This window comes from Sphaeramia orbicularis, chromosome 4 (genome assembly GCF_902148855.1).
Source record: "Sphaeramia orbicularis chromosome 4, fSphaOr1.1, whole genome shotgun sequence".
Classification (NCBI taxonomy): Eukaryota; Metazoa; Chordata; class Actinopteri; order Kurtiformes; family Apogonidae; genus Sphaeramia; species Sphaeramia orbicularis.
The window spans coordinates 27,229,388-27,256,796 of NC_043960.1; the positions used below are offsets into that span (position 1 = coordinate 27,229,388).

The following is a 27,409-nucleotide window of genomic DNA, read 5'->3' on the forward strand; positions in this document are numbered from 1 at the left end:
ATGCAGATATTGTGGAGGGTTCATCTTTGTTTTTTTGTTTTTCTTTTTTGTTTATGTTTTATTTATTGTTATTTAACACTCTTCTATTAAATAATGTTAGTTCCTTTGTTGGGATTGCACAAAAATAATGTTATGATGTTAGTTATGAACTAATAGAGTATGAACATTTGAGCAGGATCTTAATCTGTAATGTCTGTAAAACATAATATGAGTTTTAACACAGGAAAATTTTGTGATATAACATTTGATCCTGTTCTGATCAAATAAAAATGTGTTTAGTATTTGTGCATATTTCTGGTGTAATTCAATTCTTCAAGGAAATAATCATTTTAAAAAAAGAAACAAACAAAAAATTGACTTTTTAACAGTATCATGATATATGGTGATATATCCTATCATGATCCTAGTATTGTGATTTGTATTGTATCATCAGATTCTTGCCAATACACACCCCTAGTCGAGGTACTTCGGTCTGGCCCCGCTTTGCAACTAGGACCTCCCGCTTCGACATGCATTTTACTGAGTTAGACGTTGGAAACTTGCCACCTCCCAGCACTTTGGAATGCAGCATTAGAAGAGAACTTTGGTGTTTTCTCTGGATTTAAACTAAAAAAACAAAGATAGATATTCATTTTTCTGGCTCCTCCATTGTCTTTTTGGCCCCTGTCCTTTTGGTCTCATTTTATCTTTTAGACTTGTCTTTCATACAGTTTCAATCTTCTTACATTTTTATGACATTTTTGTGTTTTCGTATCATTTACAAGTTCGTTTTTTTTTTTTTTTTTAATTTCATTTTTTGTCGTTTTCATCTTGTTACATTGCTAATGTCATGTCCATCTTGTAACATTATTTTTGTCTTTTATCTTTAACATAATCTCATGCACAATACATACATAATTTTTGTATTGTGTCTTTATCATTTTCATCTTTACCTCCGCCAAGAAGGTTATGTTTTTGCCGGCATTGGTCTGTCTGTCTGTCTGTCTGTCTGTCTGTCTGTCTGTCCGTCCGTCCGTGTGCAAGATAACTCAAAAAGTTATGGATGGATTTGGATGAAAATTTCAGGAAATGTTGATACTGGCACAAGGAACAAATAATTAAATTTTGGTGGTGATCGGGGGGCGGGGGATTTTTACTGTTTTTAACACTGATACATCTTCTTACATGTCTAGATGTGTCTTTTGTATTATTTTTATCTTCTTACATCTTTTACAGCTGAGGCATGGTAAGGTAAGGCAAGGCAAGGTAAGGCAAGATAAGATAAGATAAGATAAGATAAGATGGTAAGGTAAGGTAAGGTAAGATAAGACAAGACAAGACAAGATGGCAAGGTAAGGTAAGATAAGATAAGATAAGATAAGATGGTAAGGTATGGTAAGGTAAGGTAAGATAAGACAAGACAAGATGGTAAGGTAAGGTAAGGTAAGGTAAGGTAAAGTAAGGTAAGGTAAGATAAGACAAGACGGTAAGGTAAGGTAAGGTAAGGTAAAATAAGGTAAGGTAAGATAAGACAAGACAAGATGATAAGATAAGATAAGATAAGACAAGATAAGACAAGACAAGATGGTAAGGTAAGGTAAGGTAAAGTAAGGTAAGGTAAGATAAGACAAGATGGTAAGGTAAGGTAAGGTAAAGTAAGGTAAGGTAAGGTAAGATAAGACAAGATGGTAAGATAAGATAAGATAAGATAAGATAAGATAAGATAAGATAAGATAAGATAAGTTACGATACTTTGGAGACCCCTACACAGATGACATTTTTGCTAATCCTCCATACATGGTCTTATTCTTCACCATGTTCTCTTTCATTAAACTCATGTGTTGTGTACCGCTGCATTCTGACTTTTTTGGAGCTTCATTTTGTGACTCCTAGACGAACTTTATTATGAATATTTTCCTTGTGCAAGTTGTGCTAAAAATAGAAAAAAAACGTGTGATTATTGTTCATGTGATTCTGTTTGATCAAAGCTCTGTTATATAGCTTGTTGGGTGTTAACTCAAGTGATAGAACATGATGACCAAGATTATTTCACAGTAATTATTCACACTTCTGTTCCATTATGATATTGCATTTGTGGAAGTCTATGAAGAAGTTAGATGTTATTACAGTAAAAGATTAGTCATGCGGATTAATTCTCCCTGAATTCAGATAAAGAACGATGCAAATATGTGTGGAGTAAAGTATACAGATGAGATAAAAACCTCCCTGAACTAATGTTTCCATCCAAACGTCACATAGAAGAACACACACAGGAAAACACCCTCTGATCCATGGTCTGGTTCACACAGTCATATCTGACACGTGATTTTTGTCGATTTCCTCTTCTATTCTACTTAGACAATCACAACAGCAGTCACATGGTCAGCTGAGGGTCTTTCTGAGAGTTTCCTCTGTGAAAGTACATCAGTCATAATCGGGGGAAGGGGGGGGGGGGGGGGGGGCACTAAAACCCCTAAAAATATGACACTGTGCAAGAATGGATCAAAACTCTCACAACAGATGTTATGATTTCATCCAAGATTGATAATGATGATTTTTTTTTTTTTAACCATTTTAATCAGATAGCTACATCATCACTTTCATTAAATACTTAGGAGAAATAACACTGGATAAAAAACACTACAAGCCACTGAAAAACACCTGAAATAAAGCAGACTTTATAGTAAGATCAAGAAAAGTTTCTGGAACGAAAATAAAAGCTAGTTTCTCTACTTAGCCATGGCATTTAGGATCTTAATTTGTTTTTATTTGTGTTCAGAAATAACAGATAAAACCTTTCGATTTCGCTTGTTTTTGTCATTGTTTTTATTAAGAAGTTGAAGAATGCACATTAAAAGTAGCTGCTGTTGCATCTTTCATGATCACAGAGTAATAACAGTATAGAAAATATATTCATTAAGAGATATTTTATTTTCTGTTTTACAAACTAGATTCTGACAAAGGAAAATGAAAAAGATTGTTTTTGATGGTTGATTATGAAAATATTTAATGCTATTTTTTTGTGCTATTGTACCATCATCACAGTGATATTGTGCTTCACTGTGGTTGTGTTAAATACCATATCTGTCTTTAAGTGAATTACTGAGAAATACTAATACTAATACTAATACTACTACTACTACTACTACTACTAATAATAATAATAATAATAGATTTTATTTGTATAGCACTTTTCATGGAATTCAAAGACACTGTACATAAAGCAGATGAAACCAAACACATTAAAAACAAATAAAAGCAGGTGCAAAAGGCAGGTATATGAATATAAAACAATCAAACATTAAAAGCAATCTAAAATAAGTGAGATTTTAAAAGGGATTTGAAGGTGTTGAAGTTGGAGCAGTGTCATATGGTAGGTGGGAGGGAGTTCCAGAAGGTTGGAGCAGCAATAGAAAAATAACTGTAATGAATGACACCCATGATCCATAATGAAAAATGGAAAATATGCATGCATTTTGGATAAATCATGTTTCAAGAGCATTCTAATTGGGCTGTATGTGGGCCCTGAACTAAAATGAGTTTGACACTATTAGACTCAATCTATATTATAAAAGCCAAGTGACCTCTGTGTGCATGTGTGTGTGTGTGTGTGTGTCTTGCGATTCACACAAAATCTGGAAAGAGCTGACCGCTGCAGTTTGGCATACTTATGTATTTTAGGTCAAGGAACAGACTTGCGAAAACGGTATGTTGATAGGACCAGTATTTGGGGGTATATTAGTAATTTTGAAATACAATAGCCTTACAATCACATTGCTATGCCCAGAACGCTTTGGCGGCGACTGCTGGACAAATGCGGTACAGCATGCATGAATACACAACAGCATAAAAACTACCACATCTAGAACCCGTGGAACCCCACAGGTCAACGTGCTAGTTAATTACATATTTTGCAATAAAAGTCGCTTTTTCTTCTGTTTTCATTGTTTCGAAATAATAACCATTAAATTTACTCAGAACTTATATGAAAATCTATATGATCAGTAAATTAAATACAGGAAAATAACTGATTTTCACTGAAAAAGGCAAAATAATATACAATAAATTATGAAATATAACTTTGGAAAGGTTAAATGCAGAGGAAAATTCCTTTGCATGTTGTTGTTGATATAGTTTTATAACTTTAAGGTTTAAAACAGAGGCTCTGCTTTACAAACTGTGGATATGGAGTCTAAGAGAGTCTGAGTGGATACGTTTTAAGGAGATTCTCATATAAACGGTACCAAAAACACACACTTGAAAGTCCAAGAGCCATCTGTGAAGTTACATTGATTTCATAAAAAGAAGAGTTTTCACATGGATTTTTTTTTTTTTTTTTGGCCCTGTTACACACGCGGTTTTGATTTCTGGTTCAAGAAAACTTTACCCACCACATTTTACAGTAAACAAGGTACTCATTTAGAAAGCGCAGCTCAGCATATGCTTCCAGTAATAGAAAATGAGAAAACAACAGAGGGAAAGCACAAACGCACATTAACAAAAACATATATTTTTGAATCCTTTTTCTTAGATAAATCAGTGCAGTTGAGATGTGATGTGTAAGTGTTTTTACCTGAGAGCAAGGCAAACTGGCGATGAAGCTGCTCTATGATGTCGACAGCCAGCAGGGGCCTGATCTCCTGCTGCATGATCTCATCTGCAACGACAGATGCATCGATCAGTTAGTTTTATGTACAGTGAAACATCCAGACAGTCAGTGAGACCTCTGCTGCTGCTGCTGTGGAGGCTCATCTGACAAGAATTACCATGCGTGTATACCTCGAACACAATGCAACGCAGATGGAACATAAATCCTGTCAGAATAACACAGTCCAGAATCAAAGACCAAGAGTTAAAAGCTCATCAACTACTGAGATACAAGTAGGCAGTACATAAGATCATTCATTATTTCAGGAAATTAACATCAGATCATTTCACTGTGGTTCATTTAACCCTTTATAGAGCACTCAAAGAAATACTCTGAAATTCAAAATTTCAGCCTGAGTATGTTATTAGAGGACATACCAAGAATTGTTCATTGTTACGTAGAAAATCAAGGTACATTAAGTTACCCTATATGGTAACCCGTAAGTGGAAAAAAAAAATCCAATAAGTAAATTTTTTTTTAAAATGCAAGGAAAATGCATGTAAGGTGAAAGGAACATGTATTTTAGAATATTAGACCAACATAAGTGCTGATCCGGACACCTGTCCACATCCACATTCTCCCTTTGAACATCATTCCTGACATTAGTACCATTACTTCATGGTACCTAACAAAGCAGGTCCACTCACTGTTCATGCAGAGGTGGACCTTACAGACCCTGTAGACCACATTGGACCTGAGACTGCTGACTCACTGTAACTGTTGCTGTCACTGTCTTGTAATGTAATGTATGGGGAAATTACCAAAAATAGTCACTTGTCTGATAAAGGGCTAACTCTGGACAGTTTTCATCTGTGGAATATCCAATCCAACTTTATTTGTAAAGCACTTTAAAACAACTGCAGTGGACCAAAGTGCTGTACCGAAGAAAAATCAAAACCAAAATAGAAGTATAAAATACAGAATAGATTTAAAGACATAGAAACTGTGCAAAAAAAAAAAAAAAAGTGCAAAACAGAAGAATAAATAAAACCCAAATAAAAACAATAAAATACAAGAGTAGATTAAAAGCCATACTATTAAAAACAACAATATAAATAAAATAAACAAATAAATAGAATACATAAATAAGAAAAACAAACCACTACCAAATAAAAATATAGAATCAAGATAATACCTTCAAAATTATATTCCCAATATCTGATTGCAAGGTAATAACAAAGGCTATACAGAAAAAAGAAAATGTATTGTTGCTGAGACTGCAGGTAAAGTTATGGTCACTGGTTTTCCAATAGTGAAACTAATGAGAAAAAAATTTCAGGATATCTTTAGTAAAAAAGACTAACACTGTGACCTATAAACATGGAGGTGAACGAAAGGAGACACTTGAAAACTGACATCAAACATCACTGTAACAAGACCAAATAGCCTGTGCTTATCTGTTCGTTTGGACATTTAACAAAATATGACAACATGGTTCATGACTGTTGTGTCTTCTGATGGAAATCAATAGCTAATAGTCATTAAAGGTTCAATATGTAAAATGATGTGCTTATGTGAAGTTCGTGTAGGAGTCTAATTAATGAAACCAGGGCTTAGTTTAAATACAGGAAACAACCACAATGACATTATTAAAAATGGAAAAAAGTGAGTTCATCCAAACCATGACCTTTTCCTACTTATCTTTGAGTCCAAGCCACCATTTTTGACCCAAAAGAGAAAATAAATGTCAAAGGTTGCAAAAGATATTTAACTCCCTCTTCATTTTCCCACAGTTTAGTTACTCTCGTAGCTGATCATTTTATCATTTGGTACTTAAACTAGCATTTCAATTATTAAAAATAATTTTAAAAAACTTCCATTTCCATGTGTAGTGAGTTTACAACAGAAACAGACTCACTATCAATATATGCAAGTTAGGTTTTGTCCAAATAAACAACAACAACAACAAAAATGCACTGGACCTTAATTTCAGGGTGTACTATAAAGAACTATGACAATGTGGCTATTGTTTCTTCTACTGGATATCAATAGTCTAAGCCACAGGTGTCAAACATGCGGCCCGGGGGCCAAATCCGGCCCGTCAAAGGGTCCAATCCGGCCCGCGGGATGAATTTGTGAAATGCAAAAATTACACTGAAGATATTAATCAATAGTGTAAAAATCATGTTATTTCAGGTTCTATACATACACATATAAACCAGTTAAATCTCAATTGGGTCAGACCAGAAAAATACTGTCATAATAACCTATAAATAATGACAACTGCAGATTTTATCTTTGTTTTAGTGTTAAAAAAGTAAAATTACATGAAAATGTTTGCATTTACAAACCATCCTTTTACAAAAAATGTGAATAACATGGAGAAATATGAACAATATGAAATGTCTTGAGAAAAGTAAAGGCAATTTCATCAATATTATACCTGTTACTAAATGTTTTGTGTATTTGTAATTGTAATGCAAGTTGTAATGCACATGTGTAAATGATAAACTGATGCAGTATATTGTTAAAACTGCACTTGTTTTTCTTAAGACATTTCAAGTTGTTCATGTTATTCAGATTTTTAAGGAAATGATGTAATTTTACTTATTTCACTGGTATTATTTTACTGGTCCGGCCCACTTGAGATCATATTGGGGTGAATGTGGTCCCTGAACTAAAATGAGTTTGACATCCCTGGTCTAAGATAAGCTAATAGTCTAAGCTAAAACTGGAAAAATAGCTACATGAAAATATTAGCAAAAGATAGCAAAATCCAGGAAATTTTGGAGGCAATTTGAGTGCATATATTATATCCAACACAATATTATTAACCAAGATTGGGTTTTGGAGACTCGCTGGACAAAAACTCCAGTGCCCTGTGTGTTGTGATACATTTGTGTCATCAGGAATGTAAAGATGGTGAATGAGTGTTGAGTGTCATCTGCAAAGAACAGGTTAGACCTTATTGCAGCTGCTCAGACCTTCACATCTGCCCATTTTTACCAAAGCCAGTGCATTTACAATAGGAAGTAAATACACAAAATGGTGCATGTGGGCATCAGGACACAAAAAACAGCATTAAAATGTAAAGTGTAAAAACATGATGGTTGTATTTAGAACCATGCTTAAATGCAGGTGTCTCTATAGACCACAGGAATCAAACATGCAGCCCGTAGGCCAAAACTGGCTCTCCAAAGGTTCCAATCCGGCCCGCGGCATGATTTTATGGAGTGCAAAAATTACACTGAAGATATTAACAGTCAAAGGTGTTGAACTGGTTTTAGCCCAGTGTGATCTAAAGTAAAATAATAACATAACAACCCTTACACTAAAATGTGAACAACCTGAAAATTAAGTACAATTTTAACAATATTCTGTCTGTTACTAAATGTTTTGTGGATTTGTAGATCCGATTTGTAAGTTGCATTAATAAGTTGACACATAATATTGTAGACATTCTTATTTTAGTTACACAGTTCCAAACGTCAAAATTTCAGCAATATTATGTTTGTGAGGCATAATATTGTTAAAATTTAACTTGTTTTACTTAAGAAATTACATTTTTTTCTGGTTATTCACATCTTTTTGGTGAATTGATAGTTTGTAAATGTAAATATTTTCATAATTTAATGTTTTTATTGCACTAAAATGAAGAGAAAAACATGGAGTTGTCATTATTTATAGGTTTTTATGCTATTATTTTAATGGTTTGGCCCGCTTGAGATCGAATTGGGCTGAATGAGGCCCCTGAACTAAAATGAGTTTAACACCCCTGCTATAGACCATAGACTCTGTTCCTATGACGACACAAGATGGATGTCTGCATCCATTAAAATACAAATATTCATATGACAAGAGCGCTTAATTAAACTCCAGCTCTTTTATTGACCAGTTATGTTGTTTTTCTGTTGAGATTTTACTGCATCAATTCCAGGCTTATCAATATGTCTCATGTCTACTTTTGTTTTTAATGTCACCTTTGTGCAATAAATGTGGCTTACTCAGATAACAGGAAGTGGACATTTTCCTGACACCTGATTTTTGGTTAGTTTCCATTTTACTGGACAAACTGTTGTGTCTGCTACGTCTTAACCCATAAAGACCCAGCGCTGCTTTTGTGACAGTTTCCAAAACATTTTTTTCTGAAGTGATTTATCTCTATTTATTGTAATATTATCCTCTGTGTTTTGCATTTTTAAGTATAAATCAAGTATTTTCCTATATTTAATGTACTGATTATGTAGATGTTCATATCAAAAACAGAAAAAAACTGAAGAAAATGTGACTTTTTTAGTAAAATATATCAATAGCTGAACATAAACCCAGTTTGTCCATCCCCTGTCATTGTTCCAACTCCATGGGATTTACTGGTGAATCAGTGTTGTAGAAGATGACGGTGTTTCCACGGTAACTACGGAGCCTCTGAATGCCCAAATGGGTCATATCTGATGACCATGAAAAGATGGCAAATTGTATTTTACAGATGACACATGATGGATGTCTGCATCCATTAAAATACAAATATTCATATGACAAGAGCTCTTAATTAAACTCCAGCTCTTTTATTGACCAGTTATGTTGTTTTTCTGTTGAGATTTTACTGCATCAATTCCAGGCTTATCAATATGTCTCATGTCTACTTTTGTTGTTAATGTCACCTTTGTGCAGTAAATGTGGCTTACTCAGAAAACAGGAAGTGGACATTTTCCTGACACTTGGCTTTTGGTTAGTTTCTATTTTACTGGACATCAGTGTCACATGGTTTGAGTGTGTTTTTCTATCACACTTGAAAAAAATTGTCCTTTCCTGACCGTCCTTCATGTGATAAAATCTGCTTAAGGTCAGCAGTGTACTGTATATAAAACCAAAAGTCATTCTCTTATCCAGTCTGAATACAGTATGTATGTGGTGCATATGTATATGTGTTTCCATGCATTAGATTCTCAGCTGCAGTTTAATGATTCTTCTGGTTCTCCTGAAGCCTTAAGCTCAGCGTGCAGTGAACAACCCTTTCTCTGTCACAGAGAATAAAGGCCTGCATTAACACTGATATACTTCATTACTCTGAAACATGCTGGGTTAGGTTACATGCTGCAGGGAGGAGAGAACAGGAGGGAGAGCACAATAGCTGTTAGTGATCCTGGCTTTCAGTGGAACCAGCATCAATGTACCTCTGTTCTGAGTATCTGAGTCTGCTGACTAACCGGGGATTATTAAAATACTGCAGCTAATACAGCGAGTTCCAGTGTGAGACTTTCAGCTGTTACATTCACAGTGGATCACGCATGCTGATACACAGAATACTGCCCCCAGAATCTGGCTTTAAGTATTAAACGTCCACCACACACTTCATTTTAGACAGACAACAGCTTCAAAGTTACAAGATCTTCCAAACAGCTTCTTTATGGTTCACAACTGAGTGTGAAATGTGAGACTGTATGCTCATAAACAGAATTAATAGACACGAGTTGGAGGAAAATGTCCTTGTAAGGTGAACATTACAGTAAAAGAAGTGGAAACTATGTGTTTAACAGAAAATTTACTTAAAGATTCTGCATGTAACATTATGTGTTTATGTGAAGCTTGTGTTGGAGTCTGGTTCAAGATACCAGGGCTTGGTTTAATATAAAAAACAACCACAAAAACATAATTAAAAAAAAAGTGACTCAGAACATTCAGTTAAACCAAACCATTATCTTTTCCTAACTACCAGTCAATCTAAGCAGTTATTTTTGACCCAGAAAAGAAAAAAAAATAGTCACAGACTGCAAAAAAACCCCAAAAACATTCAACTCCCTCTATGTTTACACACAGTTAAGCTTCTCTGTGGTAGTACATCATTTAATCATTTGGTACTACACATTTCATTTATTAAAAAAAAAAAAAAATAGGTAAGATTTTTATTATTTTTATTAATATTGTGCCCATTATATCCATTTCAATGTGTAAAAAGCCTACAACTGTAAGTGTAAATGTAAATGTAAACTGAGCTTGTCCCGTTTTTTTTTCTCTACATTTTTACAGATAGATGAGTGTAACAAGCTAAACAAAGCTTTAAGGTGACAATGATAGCACAAGGTCTAAATGTTGAAAATTGAATTGTTATTCATTTCCATATGTTGCTCTCAGACAAAACCATAAGAAGCCACTAGAAAGAGGCTAAACACATTAGTGTTCACAGCTGTGGGTTATAGAGACCAAAGCACATTTTTGCCTTAATCTGAAAACTTGTGTTGTGATGTAGCCTACACTTCATTCTCCTGGATTTTGTAAAATCCACAATTCTTCTGAAACTGCCCACTGGGGAAGGGCCAAAGAAGCAGATTCCTCACCAAACACACCAAAATCAAGACACTTATTCCATTTTTAACAAATGCTAGTCTGCAGTTTGTGTGGTATGTTCGGTGACACTAGCTTGCTTTTATAGTATGTTGAATTTTTGGGAGTTATTTCTCTCTGACATAGGTCCATATCCCTCAAATAGGTCTAACACCGCTCTACAAACTGTTGTATCTGCTACGTCTTGTAGCCGGATGACGGTGGAGTGAGTGAACAGACTCAAAAAACAGAATTGTAAACTACACCACCTCCCTCTCTCTGGGTCAAACCACATTCCTTAACCACCATTCTGATTGGGTGATACCCAGGGCAGTGCCTGGACATCCTTTGCAAGTGACATTTATGATGACGAATAATCTTAAAGAATGGAGACTATTCTAATTTAAAGCACCCAGGACAATAAAAACTTAGGCTCACTTTCTTCTGTTCATCATCAAGAGCCATCCTCACCTGTCGTGGTAACTGAGAGCACCCCAGATATCATGTTTACACTTGGCGACCCCTTTTGCCCCTCAACATCTGTGTCCCATCATTCCTGTTTACCCCGAGGTGGAGGCATCCTAGGGACAAAAGACTGATTTGCAAGATCTGTATCTTTTGCCGTAATTACTAGTTTCACAGAAATGTGTCAATGTTGGTTTTACTCCACAGGGTACCTCTTTCATGTATATCTATGCCCAAGCCATTTGCCTGACCTGTGGGTTCATATACATGTGTCCTATTTGTGTTCATGTTGAAAGTAAGAATATTACTGTTTATAGCATGTCCACATAATGGTATTTAGTTTATTAAGGCTGAGTGAGGTTAAAGGTGATGTATAAAGTTTAAGGATCTTATTTAAGGATCTTATTTAAAGTTGGGAGAAGTCTTCTTACAAGTCTGCATGAGGTCCTCTCTCCCTCTCCTAAGGGGGGGAGAGAGAGGTGATACTCTGAAATATGTAAATGACCAGCACAAGGAGGCGGTTTCCCGCTCAAAACGGACAAAGGAAGGCACGGCCCAAAGAGATCAATAACTCATCAATATGTACGAGAAGGATGGAATGGGTTGGCCCCTGGCCAAACTATAAAGGAAGAAGATCCAACTTCTCCGGGAAGTTTTTTCCATCTCGGGAGTCTTTTCCATCTCGGGAGTCTTTTCCACCTCTCCCAGGCTCTCACAGAGAAGAGCTTTCTCCACCTCTTCTGAGCTCTCACCTAAGAACAAAGAGCTTTCTCCAAGGAGTCTTGACCATCTCCTTGGCTCTCAGAGCTGTTCCATCTTCTCCTGGCGAGCTTTCCAGAACCAGCTGCCAGAGCCAGCTGTGAACCTCCTCCAGCCAGCAGAACTTCAGAACTTCAGAACTTCAGAACTTCAGAGCTTCAGACCTTCAGGCCTCCAGCGCAAGCACGTCGCTTCACAGCCTGTTCCTGCTTCGAACTACGTCAGAAGACTTCATCCATCCGCCGTCAAGGCCGTGCCAGTTGCTGCATCCGCACCGCAACAACTTGTAAGAAAACTTGCTCCTGATTTATCTGAGTTGGTGTTATTCCAAGTTAAGTAGGTTTACCTCAACGTAACCTCACTAACATTATAATCTCTTGAATATAGCTATCTGCCAACTTAATTTACATATTCTCCTGTCCATAATCTCCTGCTCCTTTGGTTGTATTTGTCTCTTGTCTTTATGTTATTTGTGTGTCTTAGTTTAGTTAATAAAGTATTTATATGTATATAAATCCATTGCCTCAGTTGTGCTTTGTGTACTATTATTCACACATGGGTTCACTGTCCCGTCACAAAGTTCTATCAACCTATGCAAGATTTCCAAATTATTGTTTTGAGTTGATTTAAGTTTAAGTTTGGTTATAAATCTATAATTAAATTAATCAATAAATCAACACTCAATTAATCAATAAATTGGTATCCAATTCTTGCTACAGTATTTGGCGTCCCTGGTGCGAGCTGACAATTCATAACCTGTGGTGAAAAACAGTACACAAGTATTAAGGTTTATTGTTGTTTTCCCTGACGATCGTTCGAAGCCGCTCTCCTCTCTCTCTCTCTCTCTGAAGCTGCTGTGTGTGTGCGTGTGCTCCGGCCACGTGGTTCTTTGTTTGAGGTGCCGTTGCTAGGCTACTGAACAGCTGATACACACTTCTAAACAGCTAAACAGATCTGTAACTCATTTTACGAAGTTTGTAACGCCCCGGTTGTAACCGGAGTTTAAATAAGTGTGTTGACCTACCCACGGTTCCGACTGTGTGTGTAATAGCTTGTATCTTAAGGGAACAAGCTACTGTTTGTTTTTGCATTACACTGGGTAACAGACGAATTCTCTGTACCGTATGTGTATAAAGGATCCGGAAGTCTGAGTTAGCCCGTGCTACGAATTCTAGCCGGAGTTAACGTTAGCTAATTGTATGTCGGCATATTTACGGCTCTGACCGTGTGTGTAAAAGCTTGTATCTCAAGAGAACAAGCTGCTGTTTGTTTTTGCATGCGTGGTGGCGGACGAATTTCTCCGCATCACATCTGTTAAAGGCCTTGAAGTCAAAAGTTAATCTAGACTACGAATTCTAGTCGGAAACTAACGTTTGACATAACCTGTTTTGAACTTTCGGAGTTGCAAACCGGAAAGTTTCAAACGTTGTCCAACACAACGGAGGTTGATTAAAAATATCCGCGCACGTTAAATACTGCGTCGGAACGAATCCCAGTCACTGTATACTAGTGTTGGAATAGTTGTACAAACTGTGAGATTCCTTTGTAAAGCCTGAAGTAAAGTAGGGTTTGTTTTTTAGCTCTTGCTAACTGGTAGCCTCGAGCTACTCCTTTGTTGTGCGTGTAAAACGCGTGTCTTTGTGTCCGCGGCACAAGACAGGGCGTGCACGTGTGTGCTGAGTGGTAAAGTAACGTGTCGAGACACCGACCGTACTTTTGTGCATTGTTAAACACTGTTTCAAACGTGTTTGTTGAAGCTAACAGCGTTAGCGTAAACTTTGTTGGGCGTAAGCCGCCATCTTTGTTAGTGACGTAATCGCTGACATAGAGCCTCGTCATTTCCGGTGACGTACCCCCGCCATCTTGGTTGGGGCAAAGCCTCTGGAACCCCAGTAAGGCTAACTTCCTGTGGCTAACCAAGTAGCCAAAACTCTTCTCTGTGGTCATAACTTAACAGCGCCCCTAGTGTTCGCCAAGTGGAATTACAAAAATAAACGACAGTCTGCAGTGAGCCAAACAGATTAACAATCATTAATGAATTGCAACTTAATGCATTTAATCTCTTTAATCAACATTTAAACGAAATTAATTAATTAATTGATTCATTAATTAATTAACTTTTTACAAATTTACACAATTTTCTTTTAAATTCAAAATCAAAACAATTTGGACTTTTGTGTGCTTTCACCTTTATATTTACAAATTCGTTAACAACTATTTAACATTCTCAATTTTATCATATTTTATAGGGCTTACAACAATAGCTTAATTAAATTAAGCTTAATTACAATTAAAATCTAAATCCCAAAATAAAACCAACTGAGACAAAGGTTTAGATTAGCAATAATACGTTTTTATAAAGAAGTACTTTAAGTACAACAATAATTTATAAGTAGTTATTTTATAAAAGGAATTTTTTTTTTTTTTCATATAAAAAAAAATTAATCTTTTTAAAACTTTTTATTCTTTGTTTTATTGTTTTTTCCTTTTCGCATTAACTACTTATACTTCCCAAAGCCGTCCAGCAAATAATAAAATCAAATAAGTCTTCAATTCTCAAAATGGCAAAATACGCCGAGAGTCCAAGCCAGTATGGCAATATTGGTACTTTGACCCAAGTCATCAGTACCCTAACTGAAGATTTCCTGCCTATGTTTTTCAATGTGGTTACCCAATTAAAGATCATAGACCAAGATTATGATCGAGTGAAAGCACAGCTAATCACTGAACAAAGCAACCAAACTCAACTGAAAGCTCAGCTAACTCAAGTAACTGAGCGTCTCCAAAAAGTGGAAGCACAACTGCTCTACGTCCAAGCTCAGCGCACCGACGCTGAGTCACGACTGAGATATCTGTCAGGTCAGCCGCCTGGAGAAGAAGTAAGACCTTCCTCTGCCCAGCCTGAACCAGACTTAAGGAGTTTCACTCCTTCCCTACATGGTACTGCAACCAGCAGAGAAATCCATAAACTAATAACTTTTAAAGCAAATCAGAAAGCCATCCTCGACAAGGATGTAGAACTACAAGCAGCCACTTTAAAAATAGACAAGCTAGAAATAACCTTAGCTGACGTCGCTGCGCGACCTCCCTTAGAAGAGTTTCTTAAACTCCAACTGGACCACAACAGAGCAAACTCCCTGTTGGAACAAGCTCACATTAAAATCCAAAAACTTGATGATAAAGTGAATCAATTCCATCAAGAGCGAACCCAAGATTTGAGCCAAATAGTAAGTCTCAAATCCCAGTTGTTAAAAGCTCAAGATAGCATCAGTCAGCTGCAACAACAAAACCAACAACAAGCAGACGAGTTAAATAAAACTCAAAAAGAGCTTCTATTAGTCCGTCAGCTAAAGCTAGAAGAATCTAGCCACACTCCTCTTAGGAGCCCTCCTAGTCCAGTTTTAGTGGACTCACTTGAAACAATCAAGCCTAGTAGGCCGTCCCAACCGGGACCTTCCTGGGAAGCCCCGCCTTCCTTACATGTGACCGTCAACCCCACGGTCCAGGCCGCATATGCGCCCACGAGCACGACTCCACAAGGTGTCAGTGTTCTCAGCGAGCCCAAGCCTCAGTCCAGCATGTCTGTAAAAGACTTGGACAAAATTGCTCGCAATATCTCGCACTTTGAACCCAAACCCAACGGGTCTCACGATACAGCTGCATACTTAAAAGACATTGATTTCCACCTTGAAAGGTACCCAAATGCGACACTACAAGACAAAATTTACTTAATTAAAATCACATCTAGTCGCGAAGTGAAGAATTTCATAGACCGCCAGCCTGCCCATGTCCAATCAAACTTCCAAGCCCTCTGTCAAGCCTTGACAAAGGAGTTTGAAGACCCAGGGACAGCTACTGGCTTATCTGCAGCTATTGCCATTAAACAGGGCAGACAAGAACCTCCTCAAGTGTATTATGCACGTTTGAGGAAAGCATATTTTGGAGCTCGCAATGAGCCTGAAATGGAGGAAGACCCAAGCTTTAAAGCCTTGTTTGTAGAGAACCTCCATCCAAACACAAGCCATCAATTAGGTGTAGCGGCCTGTCCCAAAACGCTAAACAGCTCACAACTACGTGACTTAGCGGCCAAAGGCTTTGCTAAACTGAAAAAGTCCGCACACCGACCTTCCGATCCGGCTGTGTTTAACTTGACCCGCCATGCAACCATAGAGCCTAAGGGGGGTCCACAAACATATCCAGACAACGGTCAACGACCGGAGTCCAGACCTTTCCCCAAAAACAAGGGACAGACTTCTTTTCCGTCTGACCAAAGACGGCCATTTCAGAACGGACCGTATCGAGACAACCAACCAAGGTTACAACCACGGTCAAAACAACAGACTAACCAGCGTCGGGACTACCCAAATTCTTTTAACCGACCTGACAAAGAGAGAAACAAAGTCTCTCCCACGGAGAAACCTTGGACGAAATCAACTACTCCAGGCGTTTCCCCCACGGAAAACGAGAAACTATTCAGTGTACTTGCCCAATTCTTCCGTGACCATGGCTATGACAAAAAAGGCCGAAGCCATCATTATGACTAGGCAAGGCCCAGACAAATAACTCACGCAATGACCACTCTAGACCAACACAACATTAATTGACAGCCTTTTGTCGGTGCCCGACATTACTGTCTTGGTAGTTTGGGAAAACCCCAACACTTCACCTACCTGCATTGGCATTTCTGCCATTAATAATCGTCCTTCTTTTCAACAACTTCTTGGCGCATTCACTGCCAAGTATGTTAACCTATGAAGCCTTGGTTGACACCGCAGTAGACGTTTCAGTCATGTCAAGTACATTATTCCTTCAGCTTCAAACCTTGACTCAGGAAGCTGGTTGCACATTGCACTTGCAACGCTATTCTTTGGGAACAAATTTTCTCCCTCACGCCACTTTCTTAAATTCAGTGGTTTTACTACATTGGACCATCGGTCCCATGCAACTGGTCCATCCAGTCTACATATTCTCTGTGGAGTTAATTCCACTTCTTATAGGCCAAGACCTACTAAACTGTTTTGAGCCATTGATCGTTTATCAACGGTTCCAAATCTGGGCACAGGTCCGACGACCTCTCCCAGCACTTTCGTCTTCACAGTTTTCGGTTCAGGGTTACACCCTGAACCAAATTAATCTGTCACCCCCACCATTCACCAGATGATCCACTGGTCGAAGGGGGGAGTCCTACTTCAAAATGTCACAACTGAGGACACTGTCCTCACACTTTAGGCTGACAAGTCAAGCCATCAGTTCTGCTTTCTTTGAGACCCTTCAACGGAAACAAAACGACCTCTAGCGAATCCCTAAGTCGTTCCGTTTTCCATTACACACTGAGTCTCCTAACTTTAGCACCGCCAGAGGCGTGTGCAGCTTGAATCTTCAATGAAGCCATCTCACCTTGGTCCTTTACAGGGGCTAAACTCCATGCATGCCCCCTAGACCCAAAAAACCTGATGTCAGGCTAACCAGTCCCTGACACATACGGTATCATAAGTGAAGATTATGCTATTGCTCCAGCATCAACTAAAACATTCCCATCCGGCTCGACATTCACTCATGCCGGGTGGCACCGCATTTTCATGCCTTTTTTCCAACCCTCGCCAGACTTTTGCAGTCTTGGGTTGTCCTTAGAGGCCACGCCTCTTCTTGATGCTTCCAAAGCAACTTTGATTTTGGTCCACCAAAAAAAGGTCCAGGGCCATTCACGCACCCCTGGCCTAGCTATGACAATTTCATGACTCATAACCTCCCTCCCAACCCACCCTTTCAGACGTTATCCGGTGACTCTCTGATGCTACGGCCAATCCGAGTTCACCTGACTATCTGACATCTGACCCTGACCTCGACGACCTCATGTCGCTTCACCACAAGCTGCGTCTGGTCAAAGACCAGCTCGTGTGTGTCTCCGAGAACCACACCCCTTCTCGGTCCGTGGTTCCTCGTAGCCAAAGGGGGGTAATGGTAGCATATGCTCATGACGCACCTTGCGTGAAACACCGAGGTGTCAAAACAACATCCGACGCCCTGCGGCGGATCGTTTACTGGCCACACATACACAACGATGTGGTGGCATATGACCAAAACCAAATCAAAAGACATAACGACTCGACGAAACTAGTCAGTGTAACTAAAGGGGGGTGAAGCTAATCTCATCCAAAACAACCTGTATCATGTAAACTGTCAGTTTTTTTTCTCCCTTACACAAAATCTATGACAGCTTAAAACCAATCCTAATACAATTATGATTCAGGTTCTCATAAAATGTTCGTTACAGAGTTAGCCTCAACCAATGGTAACTCGTAACCCACTTACAAAATTAATCGTGCTCTGTATTGTGCCCTCAGAGAACGATGGTGCTACCGCTGCCTTAGGCTTCCTGTTTATCATTGGCACGTCAACTGTTAATGCTGTTAGCCTTAACACTGTTAAATAACAAATCACTGAATTACAAGCCGTAATTCCACTCATCCGCCAAGGCATGCTAAAACAAACTATTAATCATTAAGACTAAGCAAAACCCTTAGAGGCACTATCTATCTGGTTAACACCCACAGTGTAACCCTTAATCAAACCAGGCGCACTGTGGATGCTTTTCTTTCCGTAGTACAAAATTACTACGCTCACACGCAGATCATCGCCATGCTCATGAATGACATGCTGCGTGAAATCAGCTTTTCAGTAGACAGTCTAGCTATGGGAAGAACTTCCCCTTACCTAGTACCTCTCTACATGGTCGAGGGTATTTTGAAAAATGCCCTATCTGGTTCAATCATTTCTATCCAAGCCCACTTGGCTTACTCTCTTGTTAGCGCTACGGTATTATATGTTAACCCTGAGTTCCATGAAGTAGACTTTTTAGTCACCCTGCCTCTCATCAATTTCCGCAACATTTATCGCTTAAAAGATGTGGTAACTGTTGGCACTTGGCAGGAAAGACATCTATGTGTGGATTAATATCCCATCGGTGGTTGCATACCACGATAGCAACCTTAGCCGTATTTGGCTCCTAACCTACATATGTGTACTCTGACAAGAGACATTCATTATCTGTGCCCCAGCAAGCCGTTCATTAGAGATGTTACGGAGGGGATTTGCGGTTTAAAAACCCATGTCAGATAATGCTCGGTGTAGAGCTGAAGCTCCGCCCAGGTATCATATACCATCTGAAGCTTATGAGAACAAAGTTGAAGTGTCCCAATTCTTCAGTCAATATAAATTCAAAGTGGACCCAAAATTTCAACAACAGCTTTAGTCCGAGGGAACTCAGACCATTGACCTTACCACCGTAGACGCTACCCTGCATGTAATTAATACTGATACTAATATATCAGAAACTCCTCTCACATGCTCATCAGCCTAGGATATTTACTGTCCTTCAAATTAACTTACCTTCATCGTAAGAAAACCTATCAATTTAAGCAAAGCATAACCAAGTTCAAATTACGGTACCCCCGAATCTTCTGCCGTAAAACGACAGGGACATCCGAGTCCCCAGCCGCGAGGAAACCAGTCCATGATATTTTTGACTTAGAAGACAATCTTGTATAAATCAGATGATTAAGTCATGGAACAGAGAAAATAATGCTCACAGTTTAACCTATGTTTCTATGTTTTAACCAAACCTCTGTTCCTTATGCTAAATTTTACCCTCGCGTGTCCAACCTAGACACCTTTGTTTTTTTTTTGCTTTCTCTGTCATTACTAATTACTTAGGTAAATTAGAGTGTGTGTGTTCTGTCACCGAAGGTGTATGTTTTTCTTCCTGTCTGTGTCTGTGACACTAACGCACTAATTCAAGCGTCCAGAATTATGTACCAATACTACAGGAAAACACACCAACTCAGGTACTGTCAGAAGCATGGTTGTCGAGTGTGCTGCGGTTCCAGATCCACCAGTTCCTGGCTCACCGGAATCCTGGTTCCTGCCGTCTCAGAGGACACCTGCTCCTGTCCTGTGGTGTCTGTTTTCCACTGTTTCAGGTGCTCCTGCCCCATGGTGCATCTGCATCGACCCTTCCTGTCTCCACTACATCTGGACCCAAGTGCACCTGTTCACCTCAACTCCCGTCAGACTTTGGACTTCGCCACGACACTCCACGAACGCTGGACCATCGTGTCGAAAAGGGGGGATGTAGCCGGATGACGGTGGAGTGAGTGAACAGACTCAAAAAACAGAATTGTAAACTACACCACCTCCCTCTCTCTGGGTCAAACCACATTCCTTAACCACCATTCTGATTGGGTGATACCCAGGGCAGTGCCTGGACATCCTTTGCAAGTGACATTTATGATGACGAATAATCTTAAAGAATGGAGACTATTCTAATTTAAAGCACCCAGGACAATAAAAACTTAGGCTCACTTTCTTCTGTTCATCATCAAGAGCCATCCTCACCTGTCGTGGTAACTGAGAGCACCCCAGATATCATGTTTACACTTGGCGACCCCTTTTGCCCCTCAACATCTGTGTCCCATCATTCCTGTTTACCCCGAGGTGGAGGCATCCTAGGGACAAAAGACTGATTTGCAAGATCTGTATCTTTTGCCGTAATTACTAGTTTCACAGAAATGTGTCAATGTTGGTTTTACTCCACAGGGTACCTCTTTCATGTATATCTATGCCCAAGCCATTTGCCTGACCTGTGGGTTCATATACATGTGTCCTATTTGTGTTCATGTTGAAAGTAAGAATATTACTGTTTATAGCATGTCCACATAATGGTATTTAGTTTATTAAGGCTGAGTGAGGTTAAAGGTGATGTATAAAGTTTAAGGATCTTATTTAAGGATCTTATTTAAAGTTGGGAGAAGTCTTCTTACAAGTCTGCATGAGGTCCTCTCTCCCTCTCCTAAGGGGGGGAGAGAGAGGTGATACTCTGAAATATGTAAATGACCAGCACAAGGAGGCGGTTTCCCGCTCAAAACGGACAAAGGAAGGCACGGCCCAAAGAGATCAATAACTCATCAATATGTACGAGAAGGATGGAATGGGTTGGCCCCTGGCCAAACTATAAAGGAAGAAGATCCAACTTCTCCGGGAAGTTTTTTCCATCTCGGGAGTCTTTTCCATCTCGGGAGTCTTTTCCACCTCTCCCAGGCTCTCACAGAGAAGAGCTTTCTCCACCTCTTCTGAGCTCTCACCTAAGAACAAAGAGCTTTCTCCAAGGAGTCTTGACCATCTCCTTGGCTCTCAGAGCTGTTCCATCTTCTCCTGGCGAGCTTTCCAGAACCAGCTGCCAGAGCCAGCTGTGAACCTCCTCCAGCCAGCAGAACTTCAGAACTTCAGAACTTCAGAACTTCAGAGCTTCAGACCTTCAGGCCTCCAGCGCAAGCACGTCGCTTCACAGCCTGTTCCTGCTTCGAACTACGTCAGAAGACTTCATCCATCCGCCGTCAAGGCCGTGCCAGTTGCTGCATCCGCACCGCAACAACTTGTAAGAAAACTTGCTCCTGATTTATCTGAGTTGGTGTTATTCCAAGTTAAGTAGGTTTACCTCAACGTAACCTCACTAACATTATAATCTCTTGAATATAGCTATCTGCCAACTTAATTTACATATTCTCCTGTCCATAATCTCCTGCTCCTTTGGTTGTATTTGTCTCTTGTCTTTATGTTATTTGTGTGTCTTAGTTTAGTTAATAAAGTATTTATATGTATATAAATCCATTGCCTCAGTTGTGCTTTGTGTACTATTATTCACACATGGGTTCACTGTCCCGTCACAAAGTTCTATCAACCTATGCAAGATTTCCAAATTATTGTTTTGAGTTGATTTAAGTTTAAGTTTGGTTATAAATCTATAATTAAATTAATCAATAAATCAACACTCAATTAATCAATAAATTGGTATCCAATTATTGCTACAGTCTTAACCCATAAAGACCAAGTGCTACTTTTGTGACAGGTTCCAAAACATGTTTTTCTCTATATTTTACCTTTCTGAAATGATTTATCACTATTTATTGTAATATTATCCTCTGTGTTTTGCATTTTTAAGCATAAATCAAGTATTTTCCTATATTTAATGTACTGATCATGTAAATGTTCATATCAAAAACAGAGAAAGTGAAGAAAATGTGGCTTTTTTAGTAAAATATATCAATAACTGAATATAAACCCAGTGTGTCCGTCCGCTATCATTGATCCAACTCCACGGGATTTACTGGTGAATCGGTGTTGTAAAAGATGATGGTGTTTCCATGGTAACTACGGAGCCTCTGAATGCCCAAATGGGTCATATCTGGTGACCATGAAAAGATGGTAAACTGTATTTTACACCAATTATTTACATGTTTTGATAGCATTCGTCAATCAGCCAGTATTTAACGGTTTAGATCAGTGGATGGTTTTGGTCGACGGTGGATGTTTGGATCTTTATGAGTTAAGTAACTTCAGGACAAAACAACACAGCATAGTTGTCAAAGTTACCAAATTCATTGTTTAGGGCAAAACATTGTGCACACATAGAGGACGGATCGGAAGATGTAGGAAGTGTTCCTTGGCTGTCCAGGAACATATGGAACAGCACTGTTACGCAACCATACCCAAGCACTTAAGTGTGGAGGATGTGCTGTATTGTTGGAACATCAAAGTAGAAAGGCGTGGTGCAGACAGACATGATGTATGTGCACTTCAAGGTCTGTCAGGAACGCTCCATTTTTAGAAGCAGACAGGCGACTGGGAAGCGTCAATGTAAGCTTCACATAGGTGGAAGTAAACACACTAATGTTGCATTCTTCATTGGGGACATTGCATTAAGGAACCCATGGTTGCATGTCAAGGTTGCTGAGGATATTCTGAGTCACTACAATTAGCTACAACCTAGTATATTGTTGTTGTTTCTATAATGGGCAGCTACTCCTGTTCATTCTGACCACAATTATGGTCTCAGGAGGAGGACTGGAAACGCTGAAGAGCCTGTTAAAGGGTCAGGACATTGCTCAGTTTGACAAAATGAGTTCATTCCTGGCAGAGAGAAGAACAGGCTAAGATGAATTACCACTAAAGAGTCTGCCTAGATTCAGAAAAACTATCGAAAAATATGTGAAATATAAAGAAATTTCAGGAAAAAAAGCACTGCGCTAACATACCAGCCCACTTTAAGGCCAATAAAGAGAGAAGAAGACCATGGACAGTAAATTTACCTTTTAGATCTGGAGCTCAACCTCATCTTTATGGTGTGAACAGCTCCAAAAGTAGGGTAATACAATCCTGAAGTCCTCACAGTAATAGATTAGGGCTAAAATTGTGAAAAAAGTTTTGCAAAAACTCTAATTTCAGCTAACATAAATAACAAAAAAAAAAAAAAACTTAGCTCATGTAAGCATAAAAAGTAGGCCAATCTCCATGGTAAAATAACTACATTTATGTGTTTACATACTAGCTTGCTAACAGTACACACGAAATGTAAAGAGTGAAATAAATAAATAGCTAAATTATGAAATAAAACCATAAAAGTAAATGCTACTTGAAAGAGTAAGCCACTAAACGATAAAGATATTGGATAAATATAATGTAGCTTAGCTTAGCTTGCTATCAGCAACAATTAAATGCTAATATTTTTAAAATAGCTAACATTTAGGCTAAATTTAGCAACAATGGAACAAATTTTTGGACAAAAAGACAGAAATTGCTGAGGGTTTGCACACTTTTGCCACTGTAGAGAGACAGAAGGAAAATGTTCAGAAACTTAAGATTGACCATGGGGAGTTTTTTGGGAAAAACCAGCCTGACTGCAGCTTGAAAATGCTAAAGTTAACAAACAAAAAGCCACAAACTCCAAAACAAACTCCATGTAAGTATACAAGCATGCATATACAGTAGGCCTGTGTTCCAAATTGTACGCCTAAGTAAAATAACAACCAAACAAACAATATACAAGAAGTCCAAGAAAGAAATCACTTGTTGGCTATAGCTGTTAGCTAGCTTTTGTGGCGCTCACTCAAATGCAATGTAATGTTTTAGCCTCAGTTATGCTAATGTAAATGGACTAATAGTTGAAAAACCAGGACTCTAAAGGTTTTGATGGTTTGTTAATCATTCCTGGTTAAATCCGATATTTAAATAGCTTTTACACTTGAGGTGAACTAATGCGGACACTATAAATAGAGTCCAGTGTTTTGTTATCATTAGAACCTGTTGAATTTGACCGCAGTCAGACATGCATTTTAGAGACACAGACCTTGGATTTTCCTACACGTCTAACAGCTTTCTATCTAACTTGTACCTAATAATTACAGACAAAAAGAACCAGTAGTTGTGTTGTAAGACAAAGACAGAGCCTAATAATTTCATTGACTCAACAGACAAGTGCATGTTTACGTGCTTTTCTACTGTCTGAGTAGAACACACAAGTATCTAAAACACCGAATGTAGGTTATTCCACAGCTTCAAATCTGAGCCGCTGATGTTGGAAGGCAGCTCAAGCAAGCTGTTTGGATCACAGAGTCTGTGCCAAGATGTCAGGTGTCTAAACTCCACGCACCCACGGCTCCACAGTGACATCACCTCCACAGCGTACACACCTCAGCAGTCACCTTCATCCATCTGCTCTGTATCTCAGAGGATTAAGCATCGGGTTTTCACATGCTGTCCCTGCTGCTGCTTGTCACGGAATAACTTAGCGAACCATGTGGGAATTACACCTAATCAAAAACACAGCAGGATCAATGGCAAAGACTAATTCATTAAACATTTATATACAAAGGCGACATGCCATTGTATGTTTTTGTTAGTTTTAGACATCGCGCCAGGACATTTTACTATCACATCTTACCTGGCATGCTGAGTATAGACCAGAAGACTCAGCACATGTAATGAATTATGATGATTCAATGAATGTAGTATATTATAATAATATATACTTTTAATTTATCGTAATGATGTATGAAAACAGCATGTTTTTATCTTGTAATAATTTACATAATATTAATAATAATATAATAATTTACAATAATTTTGCTACAAACACTAAGCAATGTCTTAAAAATATCAAAAAGTTGAATGATCCTCATCCTACCTACATTATTTTATGTTGAGTATTTTCTGTATTAAGTAGGCTATTGTAAACATCTTAATAACAGCAAAAACGTCTGTAAAAATATGAAGCTGTATTTTAATATTTTCTTTCTTTTTAAGTAAGCCAGTCTTTTAAAACTACTTCAGCCTGAAATGTACATACAAAAATATTAATTAGTCAATATTGTTTGAGTTTTTAAACCTTTAAAGGCCGGTATGTTTCTATAGATACACTATGTTTTTATTGGAAAAAAAATATAATTCTTCTATTCGTATTCTTATTCTTTTTCACCTTGAATGGGTCAGTACCTGGCCGCAACACTGGCTTTGCCTTATTATTATATATTCATTTTTTTGCAGCGTCAGATTTAAGAAAAAACTCACATTCAATGTCCTAATGACAAAAAATGTGAGCTTCCCAAAATCTGCTGTAAAAACATTTTATTTGAATAATTTTTTCCACATTAAATGAGTCAGTCTTTTAAAATTACTTCAGCATGGAATATACATATCAAATATTAATTTTATTGTTTGAGATTTTAACCCTAAACATCATTAATGTGGGATCAAAATGGTTGTCAATAGGTTCATCAGGAACAAATGTTTAAGTTGAAAAAGTTAAGTTAAATGGTAAATGAATATTCTTTTAGGATTTTAGCTATATTCGTTCAATACAGACAAAATGACTTAAAAATTAAAAACTGAATGGCACCGAATGTCCCTATGATCTTTTAAGGGTTAATGATGAAGGTGGTCCAGGTGGTGACTTTGACATAATTTGTCTTGTCCTTGGTTCGTTTTGCAGGTGTGAACACAGTATTCGCTCAGAGAATTCCAAATGGGACCAAACCATATGAACTCTGGTGCAGTTTGTCTGTGGTGGGAACATGGTCCAACCTTGAGCTGACCCAGCTACCAGGTGAACTGTGTCCAGGTGTGCTTTCTATAATGGGATCCAGCAAAGCACATTTACAGTAACTTTTAACTATTTGTCCTATCTGCAGATTGTTCTTGTAAAAATGTGCAGTAGATCAGAAAACAAGACTTCCTTACACTATTTACTGTGTTACTGGCTGATTGGCGCTGTGAATATTCTCAGGTGGTTTGCAGTGACACATTTCGGCTCATTTGGATTTTTACAAATGAGACAAACCAAGGGCAGACTGCTTCAAGTTTCTAAACTCATCATCAAATTCGGACCTAAGCAAACAATATCTAGAGGTGAAAATGACACAACCAAATATATGAAAATCAGTTTTAGAAAGTCCAAACAGAAGAAAACCACATGTAATGGGCCTACAAGTCTTTTAAGGACTATGACATAATTTGGAGGTTTAAAATGTGATTCAAGTTGGATTTCTAGACTCAATCAGATTTCCAAAATGAAGAGCAGCACCCTCAGTTTATCTATACAGCTACTGAGACCTATGTCCAGTGTAGACATATAGCTCTGGAAAAAAATAAGACCACTGCAATTTCCTGTGAAATCAGAATGTTTGCATGTATAACAGCTATTCCATCCCTGTGTCTGTTGAATTCCAACACAAACACACCTTATTCTACTGAATAAACACCTGATCCATGACTTATTTAAGAAGGAGAAGTATAAAAACCAGTACTGTGGCCATCACTATCTTCTTACAATAGGCAAAAACAGTGCTATTAGTACCGCAAAAGTATTTGGAATAAAAAAAAAAAAAAAAAAAAATAGCTATTGAAAACTACTGGACTTCTGCTCTGACAATGTTCCCAAACTCTGAGGACTGTTTTTTATATCAGGACAATGCTCCTGGCCTCAGCTAGGTCAATAAAGGTGTGGATGACGGACCACCAGATGCAGACCCTGTCCTGGCTAGCCCAATCTCCAGACCTGAACCCACTTTGAAAACTTCTGGAGGATCATGGGTGGTCACAAGCCATGGAACATTGCTGAGCTTCTTGAATTTCTCTGCCAGGAGCTGCATAAAGTCATCCAACAGCAATGGTGGAGAGACAAGACACGTGAAAGCTGTCACTGAAAATCAGGGTTATTCCAGCAAATACTGACGTCTGAACTTTTCCCAAGTTACAACATTAGTGTTGTGTTTAGAAATTAATATGAAGTGGTTTTCTTTGCATTATTTGAGGTCTGAAAACACTGCATCTTTTCAGCATGTGTCATGTTCTGCAAATACATGCTCTAAATAACAATATTTTTTATTTAGAATCTGGGAGAAATGTTGTGGGTAGTTTAGAGAATAAAACAAAAATGTTCATTTTACTCAAATACATACCTATAAA

At 38.2% G+C, this 27,409-nt stretch overlaps 1 protein-coding gene across 5 annotated transcripts in view; it reads right to left on the reverse strand.

Moving 5' to 3' along the window:
- Window positions 1–27,409, reverse strand: part of mcf2l2 (MCF.2 cell line derived transforming sequence-like 2) — a 241,474-nt gene that overhangs the window by 193,546 nt on the left and 20,519 nt on the right. For all 5 annotated transcript variants that reach the window (XM_030133254.1, XM_030133256.1, XM_030133255.1 and 2 more), the window contains exon 2: window positions 4,553–4,636. In XM_030133254.1, the coding sequence (XP_029989114.1) occupies window positions 4,553–4,636 (84 nt within the window). The remainder of the gene's footprint in view (window positions 1–4,552; window positions 4,637–27,409) is intronic.